General features: G+C 41.1%; 1 protein-coding gene across 7 annotated transcripts in view; it reads left to right on the top strand.

Annotated features, from left to right (window-relative positions):
* LOC131693254 (protein enabled) overlaps positions 1–13,986 on the top strand; it is a 94,475-nt gene that overhangs the window by 10,861 nt on the left and 69,628 nt on the right. For all 7 annotated transcript variants that reach the window (XR_009306190.1, XM_058980935.1, XM_058980934.1 and 4 more), the window contains 2 exons: positions 3,827–4,148; positions 4,265–4,638. Coding sequence is in view for 6 of the 7 variants with exons in the window: in XM_058980935.1 (XP_058836918.1) it covers positions 3,827–4,148; positions 4,265–4,638 (696 nt within the window). In the remaining variant the exon portion in view is untranslated. The remainder of the gene's footprint in view (positions 1–3,826; positions 4,149–4,264; positions 4,639–13,986) is intronic.

Below are 13,986 nucleotides of genomic sequence, written 5' to 3'. Positions count from 1 at the left end.
AGTAACCGCATACTTTGCTCGTCACTGCGACAGGCTGAAATACGGAAGTTGAGTATTTGCGGTTGTCCTCAGGGCGGCGTTCTGTCACCTTTGTTATGGAACTTGGTAGCTGACGGCTTGTTGAAGAAACTCAATGAGCTTGGATTTCCAGCCTACAGGTTTGCTGACGATTACCAAATACTAATTACTGGATTTTGCATCGGAACAATCTTTGACTTAATGCAACAGGCATTAAGAGCTGTCGAACAGTGGCGTCGACAAGTTAAATTATCAGTTAACCCAAGCAAAACTTCAATGGTTCTTTTCACGAAGAAGCGAATAACCACCGGGGTTCGTCCCTTGCAGTTCTTTGATTCTGAGCTACTGTGTGCAGATCAAGTCAAATACGTTGGAGTCATATTGGATTCCAAACTGAATTGGTCTGCTCACATTGAGTTCAGAGTCAAGAAAGCGTGCATGGCCTTCGGGCAGTGCAAACTTTTGGAAAGACCTGGGGTCTCAAACCTAAATACATCTATTGGATTTACACGACAATTGTACGTCCAATACTGTCATATGGATGCCTTGTGTGGTGGCAGAGGGGAGAGGTGGTGATAGTCTAATCAAAGCTAAACCATCTGCAAAGAATGGCGCTCATGGCGTTGACTGGTGCTTTCGCCACGAATCCGACTGCTGCTCTTGAGGCACGTCTAAATATCAAACCATTACACATACACCTTAAACAAGAAGCACTATCATGTGCATACAGACTGCAGGTTACTGGGCTTTGGAACAGTAATCATGTTGATCTTGCTACCTGTCATACACGATTGTGGTCACAAATGGTTACATGGGGTGAAGATATTCTTGCTCCCAGCGATATTACACTCACTTGTAGTTTTCCTTACAGGACATTCCATATGAAGATTCCCTCTCGAGAGGAGTGGTTGTCTGGCTTTATGGAAAGACAACAACAAACGCAAGTGGTCTGTTACACTGACGGTTCTCTGATGGAGGGACGAGATTGGAACAATCTCACTCACTAGGTAGATACTGTACAAGCAGAAATCTTTGGGATTATGTGTGGGGTGCAATCGGCCCTTCAACTCAGTTTGTCCGGCAGAGTTATAAACTTCTGCTGCGATAGTCAGGCTGCAATCAAGGCCCTTAGCCCTTAGCTCAGACAAATTCCGGTCCAAGATCGCGTGCCGAACCCAAATCGAAGAACTAAGCATTGTCAACACTATCTACCTTGTCTGGGTGCGCGGACATTGCGGTATTACTGCAAATGAATGGCTGACGAATTGGCCACGGCAGGTTCAGCGATTGACTTCGTTGGTCCTGAGCCCGCGCTGCCAATTTCGACAAGTTGGATAAGGGAAAAATACGGTCCTCGGCTTCGTCCGAGCACCACAATTATTGGAGAAATCTACAAACGTGTCGCCAAACAAAGGCGTTTCTAGAACAACCATGCCCAATGGCTTCGAAAAATCTACATTTTTCGAAGCTCCACTCAATTATCACATGGCAACTGTTCAGCGCGCTGAGTCTTTTTCATGTGATCTTTGTGAATCCGACTACGGAACCTCATATCATCTGATGTGCAACTGTCCAGCGGTAGCGCAATTGCGATTTCGAGTCTTCAGCCGTCCTTATATAGGCGAAACCATGTTTGGACGACTGAAACTCAGAGACATACTAAAGTTTCTTATCCAATGTGGTAAAGAGCTTTAGGCTTATTCACAGGCAAGTTGAACTACTTGTGAGTTTAACTTACCTGTTGTTTATTTTTGTTTTGTGCTGTTATTTTTCCCACCCTTCCAATTCTACTTCCCCACACCTCCTTGGCCTTTCATTCCGCTCAGGAAATGATGAAAACACACGGCAAGGCACAAATCCCCGACTACATACGGGGAACGTGCCATTTAAGCCAATATATTCTGATTCCTGTTTCCAATACTGCCACAGTCGACTGTGCGGAGTTCAAATTGCTGTTGTTTAGAAAACATAGGATACTCTCGGTAGCCGGCTACTTAGAGTTTAAAAAGAACCAAAAACTAAACAAGATATTTTCTTTTGTGAGTGATCGTGAACTACTACCTAATAAACCATGCTTTACAGGTCGCATCGCTTGCTTGGAGCAAATCCTAGGCATTACACCCTTCCAAATCACCAACTCCTCGACACCTATGGAAAAAGTCTGATCAGTCTACCTTCCGTTAATGTTAGTTAATTTTCCGATCTCGACGTACTGAATCGAATGGTATATGACACTCGACCCTCCGGGCTTTTGTTAAAGAATCGATTTTTACAGTGATTGCATGGATTGGATGGAAATATTAACTCACATTAACAATCTGCATAAGAAAATGCCGTAACCCGAATACCCCTAAAGATCCCTATTAGAGGGTGTCTATCATATTCCAAAACTTATTCATGAGGTCTACGAATTATATGTTTTTGGGTTCGCGTAGATTTGGTGCGGTTTTAGTTTGAAATTTTTGGTGAAACTCTAAAACCGTTTAGGTGCTTTCGGAAATGTCGCTAGATAGTAGAAAAACTCTAGAAAGAGAACTGCTGAGAGAAAAACAACACAGATTATGCCCCGGCATTGCATGACTACACGTCCAATTCTTTAAGGATAAGCAGTTGGTCGGTGTTAAGTCAGACCGGACTAAGTCGTCAAATCTTAAAAAATGAGATAATGATAGCATTGAATAAAGAATTTCAACAGCTACATCCTATCTTCTTGTAAAATTTCAAAATCTCTTTCTTTAGTAACCAATCAAATTTGTCAGGCTTTGAATTGGTGGAATACTTAAGTGTTACGAATCTGAAGACCTGCGCACCGGGAAGGTGAATAGACCAAGATGAAGGAGATCTGCGGAGTTTACGTGCCACGGCAAGAGACAACTTCTTGGTTAACGAATCTACGTATACTTAATGCAGAAAATCGTGGAATATCTGCACGAATCGAAAGACGAGCGGTGTTAGATGTAGCGCTCTGCTCCGAAATAATTATTCGTTGTTTGATCACAAATGCATCTTATTTTATAAATCAAATGTTAGATCTGGTCACATCCTCAAATGTTAGATCTGTTTTCTCCAGATTAAAAAGTCACTCCAATCAAGTTATCACTGATAGTATTGCCCATAAATCTAGGTTCTTATAGAATGATTTATGATTTCTAGATACATCCATCTTGCTCTGTACTGAAATAACCCGCAGCCGTCAGTTCGTTGTGTCATACATTGAAAACCGTGGAAAAAATCACAATCGATTGCCGAGCAGCAGACATGAACGAAAAACACGGCATTTGTGATAGGACGGGCGACCAGATACCAAAAATAACAGTTTCACTCACCACGGTCGCGGGGGTCAGTCGAGCGTGAAAAAGGGTATGGAGAAGATGATAGAAGGCTTTTGCTATATTGCTGCTGAAAGTAAACAACCGCCGCCAACAGCCATAACAATGAATCGGATATGAATTGACGTGGGGACTAAAAGCTAGCTAATTAGGGATACGTTTTTCATTTTTGCGTCATTCTCACACCGGTGCAGGTTGGTTTTCAGCAAGGGTGGTTGCGAAATGGTTTGTTAAAAGTGCAGCTTCAAAAGGAGCTCATTAGAAATCAAGGTACGCTTAGGTCGCAATCAAAGCGAGAAGAAATAGAGAGTATTTTGCTACTGTGTTCAATGATAGATCACACAACTTATCGAAATCGAATTGTTTAAACATTCAACTGAATCGACCATGTGTAGATTATTGAACCTTTTACTGCTGACCTATTTATTTTGAGCGGCTTTTCATTGTTTATTTTTCTCTTTTTCCTTTCCTACTCTCAGCGAGCAAAGTATAATCGGTGCCCGCGCCTCGGTGATGGTGTACGACGATGGCCAAAAGAAATGGATCCCGTCGGGCAGCTCGTCCGGCCTGAGCAAGGTGCAGATCTTCCACCACCAGCAAAACAACACATTCCGAGTGGTCGGTCGCAAGTTGCAGGATCACGAGGTTGTCATCAACTGCTCCATCATTAAAGGCCTAAAGTACAATCAGGCGACGGCGACGTTCCACCAATGGCGAGATTCCAAGTATGTCTACGGACTGAATTTCTCCAGCCAACAGGATGCGGAAGCGTTCGCCCGAGCCATGATGCACGCGCTAGAGGTGAGTGAGTCATAGGGAAAGTCCATCCTTTGCGAGCGCTATCGATTTTTCCGCACCCTTCACGGAAATTTTAATAATCATGCTCTTTCATTTCCCCTTTTTTCATTCAACTACAGGTGCTAAGTGGCCGTGTTCCTCCACCGTCGATGCAGACGAATCCGAATCAGAACCAAATGGCCTACGATGAGGATATGGGCTACCGCACAATGACTCGGGAAGATGCGGCTATAATGCAACAGCAGCAGCAGCTTACGGGTCAGCCAGCGCCACCGCAACCGATTGGGCCCCCCGGTATGCCGGGAGTTGGTGCACCCGGGATACTCTCGCCCCAAACACCGACTTCGCAGGCTATTCCGCCTGGTGTGCAAGGTGTTGGTGGGGTTGGTGGTGGCGGAATCATTGGTATGCCGAATGCCGGGCTGAACCAACAACTACAGCAGCAGCAGCAACAACAACAGCAGCAGCAGCAAACTCATCATCGCACTAGCAGGTGAGTGGTATCGATTTACCTTATTCTTTACGACGAAATAACAACTTGGAACTATTTTATTTAGTAAGTTTAGCGTTTTAAAGTTGTTGAAAATCGACACTTTTCTCACAGGCGTTATAATTTAGTCATCATTTGGATGGTAATCGATGTTAGTCTATTTAGGTATTCTACATGGTCAACAAAAGGCCATGTAGCATCTTTTTCAACCCTGTGTAGTAACAGAACATATCACATTCTTTTCTTTACATTAATCAAATTATTCCGCGTACACAAGGCTCAATTGCAGACAAAACGATTCCGGGGAAAAGTCAACCATCCTAGACGGTATGGAATTGTACTCGTTCTCAGCTGCAGACTATATCATTTTGCAGACCGGCTCAATTATCGAATAGTTTCACTCGAAGCAGCATAATTTAAATGATAAAAAAGCAAACCCTGACATCGTCAGCTTCATGTATGTAGCATGCATGACATGTGACTCGCGTGGAAGATGGAAATGAAACCGAGTCCCTTTGCCAGTTTCATTCTTCCCATTCGTCAATCTTCGTTCTATTGAATGGATGCGCTGAGCGAGGGTCAAATGGAATTGCCACCAACAAACACTCATTTCGTCGACCGTTCCTTGAGGCGCTCCTTATGCATTGTGTACCTAGTTACTTACACAAACAGCCAGATGCGGATCTCCGGGAGCAGAAACCGCAGACCGCCTGGCGAATGCACTGTACGTACGAACTGGGAAAGATGATGCAAATCATCGATCCGCATTAACAAGTCGTAGCAACGCAGTGGCAGCCAGGAAAGGGGGGAATAAACGTAAGATGAGCAGGAATAACCCTTCAAGGACGTTTCCTTGCATCAAGTGGTTGACGATGCAAACGAGGAACGAGGGCATCGCGTTAGAAGTGCTAATCAACTGTGACAATAAAATGACAGTCGGAAACGACCGAGGAAGAACTGGATGACTGTCTCAACGGTGTGGCTAACTTGCTGCTGAACTGGGAAGCGTTCTTCTATATGTGTTATCATTATATCTCAGCTATGCGGGAGCTTTACGCCCAGTGTAGATGCACGAGCGGCGTCTGAGCGCATCATTACCGTCACAGTTCGCGATGGAACGACCGATAATGATAGCGGGAAAGTTGGCTACTTTTTGAAAGTACTGTTTGTAATTTTTTGCCAAGCAACACGGTGTGCCGCGTAACAAGACGATCTGATCGTTGTTTACTGCTACTGTTTTTTGCCGCGGAAGTAATGAGCGCTTGCTGTTGGCTAGATTGAAATCAGAGCAATTTCGCAAGCTTGTAATAGCGTGAGCGACCCGGTCGGCGATAATCACTATACATTTTGTCGAGCGATGAGGATTTTGAGGTTAACTCCGCGTCGTTTCGAGCATAACTGCCCATTGGTATGATTTTCCGGGGGACTCGACTTCGAATAAAACTAGTAACATGTGATATCGTATCTCAAGCAAAATTTTTAGAAGATCAATTCTGTTACATGGAACATTTAAATTATTCTACCGAGCGGAGTCCACTAAAATGGTGTCTTTCCTCTTTTTTATTTTCCTCTGGGAAGGATCAACCTAGAAACCGGATGGTAAATCAGGTTGTCGGGACAAAAAATATCATGCGCGAACGGATTAGTTTGGTTTTACTGTGTCAAAATAATACTGTAGTCCAAGTCATGACAGTGACGGTTGTATTGAAAACTAGCATACTAGGAACAGATTCGCATTAGCATTTAACGTCGGAGAAAATTATACGTCAAAGCTTTCTTGTTTGAGATCAGTCTCGAAATAAAAATAATAAATCGAGAACTTCGCTGTGAACTGATTACTATCTGAACTTAAAGCCCGTAATCTTGACAACTTTTGGTTTCAAGAGGAAGGTGCCACGCGCCACACAAGTAATGTTACAAGGGAATTCCAGCGGGAGAAATTTTGCGAACGTTTTATTTCACGCCGTGGGCGTCTAGATCGCGCAATATCACAGCTCTAGAGTTTTTTTTTCTATGGGGCTTTGTGAATGGAACCTGCAAGCGCTGCTATGGTCATCATCTAAAACATTTTTTTTTTCAAGTAAAAATGTCAAAGAATGTTCTTTCGAGTGATAATAAAGATTTCGCTATTCAATTCGTTTTTAATTATGTTTGCTAGTTAAAAAAAACCTAATGATGAATCACCCTGTAGTTCTTGTCCGTGAGAAAGTGATTATCGAGCATTTAGCAGCATTCTATTAATTTAAGCAGCCGCCATGAAAAATATTTTGCAAAAATCTATAAAAACTGTGATAATTAAGATTATCGGAAGCTGCCAACAAATCTGTTTTTCTTTTATATTTATTTCTATTCCCTGGAGATGGCATACACCTCAGAGCGAACTAAGAGAATAAAAACCACTGCACTTTTGATGCAAACCACAGCTCTTTTCTTTTCTGTTATACCTCTTCACTCTGTTGTGTGTTGCTTCCATATTGTGTGAGTTCCGCTACAGAAGAGCAGAAAAAATTGGCTCCTCTATTTGTGCATTGTTGCCACACTCGTAGAGAAACAGTGGAGGAAAATAAAATAGTTGTCAAACGGTTCTTCCGATCAAGCTTATGCCGATTTGGCTTGACCCCGAGACTAAATCAGGTTGCAACCCCAACCGCTGTCAGTTCATATATTTTGACACCAGTTGGGGTTAGAACCTGGTTCAGTTTTGCTTCAAACTAAATCAACATTAATCTGAATTTTAGGATGCTTGAAGTCTGGGTGTCACGCGAATAAAATCCAGTCCTATACACAATCCCCTAAACCCGTGTTTTTGTCGGTACCTTAGTGGTAATATAATGTTCTTAGATCCCCATTATTCCATGTGGTTTTCCAATTAGGACCTCGTAGGTCGTTATTAATTTGATAAGGTTCAGTGTGTCGTTCGGACAGAAAACGGAAACTGCATTGGTCATCAAAAGAGCATTGTCGTGCCATAAATCATGTTCGTAATGTAGATCACAAAACAAGACACCGTGAATCAGTCACACTTTTGTGGTCCACTTCATATTGTCACGTTACTCCGAGTAAGAAATCAGAGAATAACCAAAAAATAACATATCACGATAAGGCAAACAGAAATTACGAATATCATAATAAAACTACTGGTATCATGAAAATGAGTCCAATACTTCACGTGTTAAAATCGATCATAATCTCAAGATCAAGATTAAAAAATTACGATAATCGTGACTAAGATCCTGAAATCACGAGCATGAAACATTTTACTGTGCCAGAAAAAATCGATAGTAAACTCAGGAATAAAACTTCACGATGATGTGTCGAGAAATTACGAAAATCGGGGCTAAGCTCCTGAAATCATAAACATCGTTTAACTGTCGTCTCTTTTAGTTGATCTAGTTTATACCAGCCAGTATATCCTCAAATTATGAACAAGAGTCATAACAAAAACTAAAAATATCCAGGGAACAACCCTGTTACATATTCGAATGTAAGGCCAAGTACTTTGACGCGAACTAGTTTTTTTTTTGAAACACAAGTAATTTCATGAATACGAGGTTTATTATTTATAACTACAAGAATTTGGTCACGATTTTCGTAAATCATTCAGTTCACAATATCGTGATTTGTTCATAAATTGGATTTTTTCCGTGTAGTTTCCCATAGGCTGCGATTGATCTTTTTGTCGATTGAAGTTCCGGTTCCGGAATTACTGGCTGAAGAATGCGGCCGCGCATCAAATTTCCATATAAGCTGGCACGACCAGCTAAAATGAATGCAAAATTACTTGGATTTGCAAGTCTAGATCACTAATGACTAACCAAAGTCGCTCTGATCACATTAGCCACCAACGACGGTTTTCGATCTCATATAAGCTGGAACTGAAATATTTTCCAAGGGGAAATTTTAGAAATCGAATTTGATTTTTTTATGCTAAATGTCTTAAATGCATTCAACGACCAGATTTGTGGATGAATAGAGAACAGTGAGTCTAGTTATGTAAAGTATGCAAACTAGGCACGATGAAACTATCCAAGCCACTCTTAGATATCACATACATTTGGAGCAACATCAGATGTTCCTTCAAGCTTTTCTCAACCCCTATTCACCAGTTTTCACGCCGCCACTCGCGTTACGGCTTGGTAAGGCCAAACTGGTGTCGAAGGGGGTCAATTAAGGTTGTCTGACGTATTCTTAATGGTCACATCATTAGCGTTTCTTTATTATAATCGGCACACAGCCTTAGTTGATTATAGGATTAGGGAATATTTACAATATTATATTTAACGTTTTTTCGCTTCAGATAGTTGATATTCGAGCTTGTAGAACCCCTTGAGCGTCTCATATATGAGTTCCGGCGGAAATTGAGGATTCGATGAAGGTGTCAGTTGTAAAATTCAAGAAAGCAATCAAATCATTCTAAAACAAGTTTAGTGCAAGAAATATAGAAAACCGTTATGATTAAATGCCGAAGCGAATGAAACTTGCACTCAAAAATGATGGGAATTCGATTGACTACTACATGAAGTGTTAATTATTACTGGATAATTACTTAAATAAAGCATTTTTTGGGAAAAACTATTTTTTCTTAGTGAACGTATAAATGCTGGAACAAATTTCTCACTTAAACTGCCATAAAAACGAACGAAATGCACCAAAACTTCCAAATTTGGAGAAACCTCCTAAATTAGGCTTCAAAATAAACTTAGAAAATTTGGTGCAATACGTTTGACTGAAAAAAAAGTTATTCTGAGAAAATAGGGTGAATGGATAAATAAAGAACACATTTTTCACTAAAATTGTTATGACAAACGAACAAAATACATCAGGGTTTCCAAACTTCGAGAAAAATCGTTGATTAAGCATTAAAATGAACGCTAAAAATCTGGAGCTGTTTGTGTGAATAGAAAAAGTTATCCAAAAAAGCAGGGTGAACGTATAAATGTGGGACACCACTTTTTTCTCTTAATCTGCCATAACAAACGAACAAAACCAACTAGGCCTTCGAAATTTCGAGAAACACCGTTGATTAAACAAACGATGAAAATTTGGCGCAGTTTGCTCGAACGAAAAAATAAATTGAAAAATAAAGAGTGGAAGCACTGCCGAATTATTCGGACGCGCCTTTGTCTTTGCGTAAGTTTTTCAATGAATGTGTTTGTATTCAATAAGAAATCAAAACTAATTGTTCAGTAAGTTGTTTCTTCTGTTAAGTTACTAAATAAGATTGAATATCTCGAGAAGAATATAAATTTTCGTAGTGATTTTAACGTAACATTCCAATAACTTTCCCTTACACGTGTGTGAATCGAGCAGCCGACAAGTATACCGTTCGCTCCACTTAGCACCTGCAGCGCCATCTAAACTTGACTAGTTGATGCAACGATTTTACTGACTGAAGAGAATTCTTCACAGAAATGTCATGATGTAATTAATTCATGGCAAGACGCTGGTGCGATAGTTTTGTGAAAAAAAGCAGTTCTTTTGTGTTGTAAATTAGTTTTTTCTCGTGCTGAAGAAATAAACCGTTGAGTTCGTAAAATGGGAAGTAATTTTGTATGTACGAGTGTGTATGAAATTGTTACGTACAAAAGTCCGCAAACTAATATACTTGGTCGCTTGGTGGAAGCATCAACTCCAATCATCGGTATCGTCATCCTACTCATTGTGGAATATTATCTTGCGGAAGTATTATTCGGGTGTAGATAAAAACTGTTTGAATCGTTGAATCTCCGTTTGCAACACATCAGCTGAAATGAGGGCCCATGAAACTGCTGCGCTTGGAAAAGCTGCGGCGCGTAAACAGGTGCATTGGCGTAAAGCAGTTGACTGAAGAGTAATTTGCGGAGAAGAATTGTATGTCCGACTTGGAATACAATAGTCAACATCGCCAGCAAAATACTCGGAGGAGGTGGTTGAGCGGTGGTGCCTGAAGCCCGTGCCTTTGCAGCCCAGTCCAGCAAATGTGATGAGATCAATCCAGCTTATTTTTTTATTTTTTACTTTTTATTTTCTATTATTTTGAATATTATATAAACTACACCAATTCCACAACCCAAATTCCTTCCCTACTAACAATATCTAACATCCGTAATACCTATGGAGATTGTGTGGGTTCCCCATGTCTCCTTAAGTATGTATTCAACTAACATTTCCTTCCCTTTTGCGATCGTGAGGACATGGCCAGGTGTGCAGTGGACTATACTATTGTATAAAAAGATTCCACTGTATCAGCCACTCATGATGAGTGCGGTCGTTTTTACAATGCTATGCTATGCTCGAACGAAAAAAAAATGATATATGTATGTATGTATGTATGGATGTAAGTTCATGCTTGTATGTATGGATATGTATAGGAGCGATCCCTGAGCAACATGGAAGGACACCCTCCAAAACGCCCATGGGAAGCCGGGTGCGCGTCCATAGGTGTGACCATAAAGCATTACACATACTGTTAAGTACAACGGTGGGACGTAACGTGTACAGTTAATGCACATAGGTTGCAGAAATAGGTTGTTGAGACAGCCCGATTGCACATTGATAACTAATAAAAATAATAACAATAAATGTCTTAAATGTATACAACGACTAGATTTGATCTCAATTTTTTAATGTAGAATACATTTAAGCTTTCAATATAGGGGTCCCGTTTCAAAATATCGGCTGCGGCGTCGCGTCAGATTTTGAACGTTAATAACTTTTATCATACTTAACAGAATGATTTGATTTTTAGGCCAATTTGTTGCAAATATGTTCCTCTATGATGTATTAAAATTTGAAGTATGTATAACATGCACTAATAACAAAAAATTGTGTTTTGAAAAAAATTTCGAAAACGACACGGAAAAGTGAAAATTTTCAGCCCATCCCGCACAGAGCCGTCACAATGGTGGACCAACCGAACAATAAAATAATGAAAAGTTTATATATAGGTCCACTACATGTTTGTTCCTATGATTATTCGCATTGGGTTGCTTGACGAGAGCAGTTGGTGGGGGAAAGACGGCATATTCCTTTGGTTAGGCCATTAGAATCCGGACGGATAGGAAAGGCTCATGCACGGCACGAGAACGAGCGAGAAAGCGATAGTAGTGCATAGTAGCGCGATTATATAAATATCTGTCGGTCGGTTTTTCTCATCATTCGTATTCGTTCAAGCACTAGCAAGCAGCCAGTCCACCGAAGGAAAGCAGTTGGCGATGACGACGGTCGGAAAAAGTGCTGTCACCAGCTACTGGTGACTCATCGCAACCCGATCAGGAACTGTCGCCCTGCAAGAATTTCGCCCCAACTAAAGGGCAACGGAGTAGGCTATCGTTCCAGCGTCTGGGTCGTGAGATTGTGCAGGACTGCAAAGTCGAGCTACGCTTACAAAGCTCAGTCGTAATGATGCCCCGAGAAGCCAACGATGCCTACTTGGTCGGTTTGTTCGAGGATGCAAAATAGTGCTTTCTGGCTTACCGTGTCCGCGGGGAGTGCGTCTGAATTATGCTCCCGTTCGTTACAGGACCAATTAATTGTGTTCTAATAAGAATTAAACTGAAATTTACATTTTATGGTGTATAACAAATAATTTTCAGAATGCTATATAAGAAATACGATGTGTGGAAAGAAAGAAAGAGAATTTAAATTATCCTCTCTCGCTCGTTTTCGTGCACTGCTTTTCCATTCCTTTCTGCTGCTAATACCATCATAACTAAAACGAATGTGGGTGTTCCCCCACCATCCCATGGCCAGTATCAGCGCTAACAAATAAGACAAAAGAATTTAAATTTGTGAAAATCTTTTCCTTCCTTCTTTTCAAATCTGCAACATTCTTTGAAAATGTTGTTGGAATGTTGTTATTGAAAAACTGAACATGCAAGTTTGCTAGCACTGGCCACTAGATTGAAGGCGATGGAAAGACAGAATAGGTTTGTTCCAGTACACAGAAGTCACTCCCTGTTGCTCCGGAGCAAAACATTTTTGCTCCTTTTCACTCCGATTTGCTACCAGAAGATGAAAAAGAAAAGAAGATAATACAGGAACGCTTTTCTCCCTGTTTGCTCCGGAGTACTTCCAGTTTCTCCTGGTACTGGAACAAACCTAATATTCGTTTTGGTTATGCTAGTATTGGTAGCCGAACGGAAAGGAAAGGCACAGGAATGGCACGAAAACGAGCGAGAGAGCGATAGTAGTGCTTTCTCGTGTTTTCATATATGAATATTGGTCGGTCGGTTTTCCTCATCATTCGTATTCGTTTAAGCACTAGCAAGCAGCCAGCCCACCGGAGGAAAGCAGTTGGCAATGATGACGGTGCGCAAAAGTGCCCCAGCTACTGGTGGCCCATCGCAACCAACTTTCGATCAGGAACTGTCGCCATGCCAGCCCCAACTAAAGGGCAACGGAGCAACTAATCCGCTGGCTATCATTCCAGCGTCTGGTTCGTAAGGTTGTGTATTACTTCAAAGTCGAGCTACGCTTACAAAACTCAGCCGTAATGAAGCCAGTGATGCCTACTTGGTCGGTTTGTTTGAGGATACAAAATAGTGCGCCAAGTACGTAACTTTCTCGCAAAAGAAATCAAACTGGCTCACAGTGTCCGCTGGGAGTGGGCGTAAATTACAATAAAACCAACGGTTCTTTTCAGGACCAATCAGTTGTGTTCTAGTGAGAGTTAAACTGAAACTTTCATTTTAAGATGTGTAACAAATTTTCAACAAGCAACATAATACGTTGTGTGGAAAGAAGTAGCTTGCACACGGAACAAAAATTTAAATTATCCTCTCCTCGTTTCGTGCACTGCTTTTCCATTCCTTTCTACTGTTATTATCAGTATTACCACAACGAATATGCGTGTTCCCTCACCTTCCCTCTAGTGATCAGTGTTGCTTCAATTGGATGTGTTTAAGGGAAACGTTGAAGTCGCATGCTTCTATTCGAGCTTTTTGGCAGCCTCCGTGAACTAACTGCATTAAATGATTTTTTTGTGCAGCTCTGTGCTAGTAGCAAACAAAATGTCCCTACCAGTGTCTGATTCGTGAGATTGTGCAGGATTTCAAAGTCGAGCTAAGCTTATAAAGTTCAGCCGTAATGGTACCCGAAGAAGCCAGTCTTGTCGTTTTGTTCGAGGCTATAAAACAGTTCGCCAGGCACGTAACTATCATGCCAAATATATCCAATCCAGCGCATCACCATCAACATCAACGTCGATACCAAAGGTTCTTTTCAGAACCAATATTATTATTGTTATTATATATTGAATATTATTAGATTTAAATTAACGTCTCGAATTGAAATCACGACGCTCCGGTTATGTCAAAGACATTACCCATCCATCTTTTTTTATTGTGGCCACGACTAACGGTTTAATACAGA

This window comes from Topomyia yanbarensis, chromosome 3 (assembly GCF_030247195.1).
Source record: "Topomyia yanbarensis strain Yona2022 chromosome 3, ASM3024719v1, whole genome shotgun sequence".
NCBI classification, from domain to species: Eukaryota; Metazoa; Arthropoda; class Insecta; order Diptera; family Culicidae; genus Topomyia; species Topomyia yanbarensis.
Note: the sequence above shows the minus strand (reverse complement) of the source record. Positions and strands in the feature narration are given on the sequence as shown.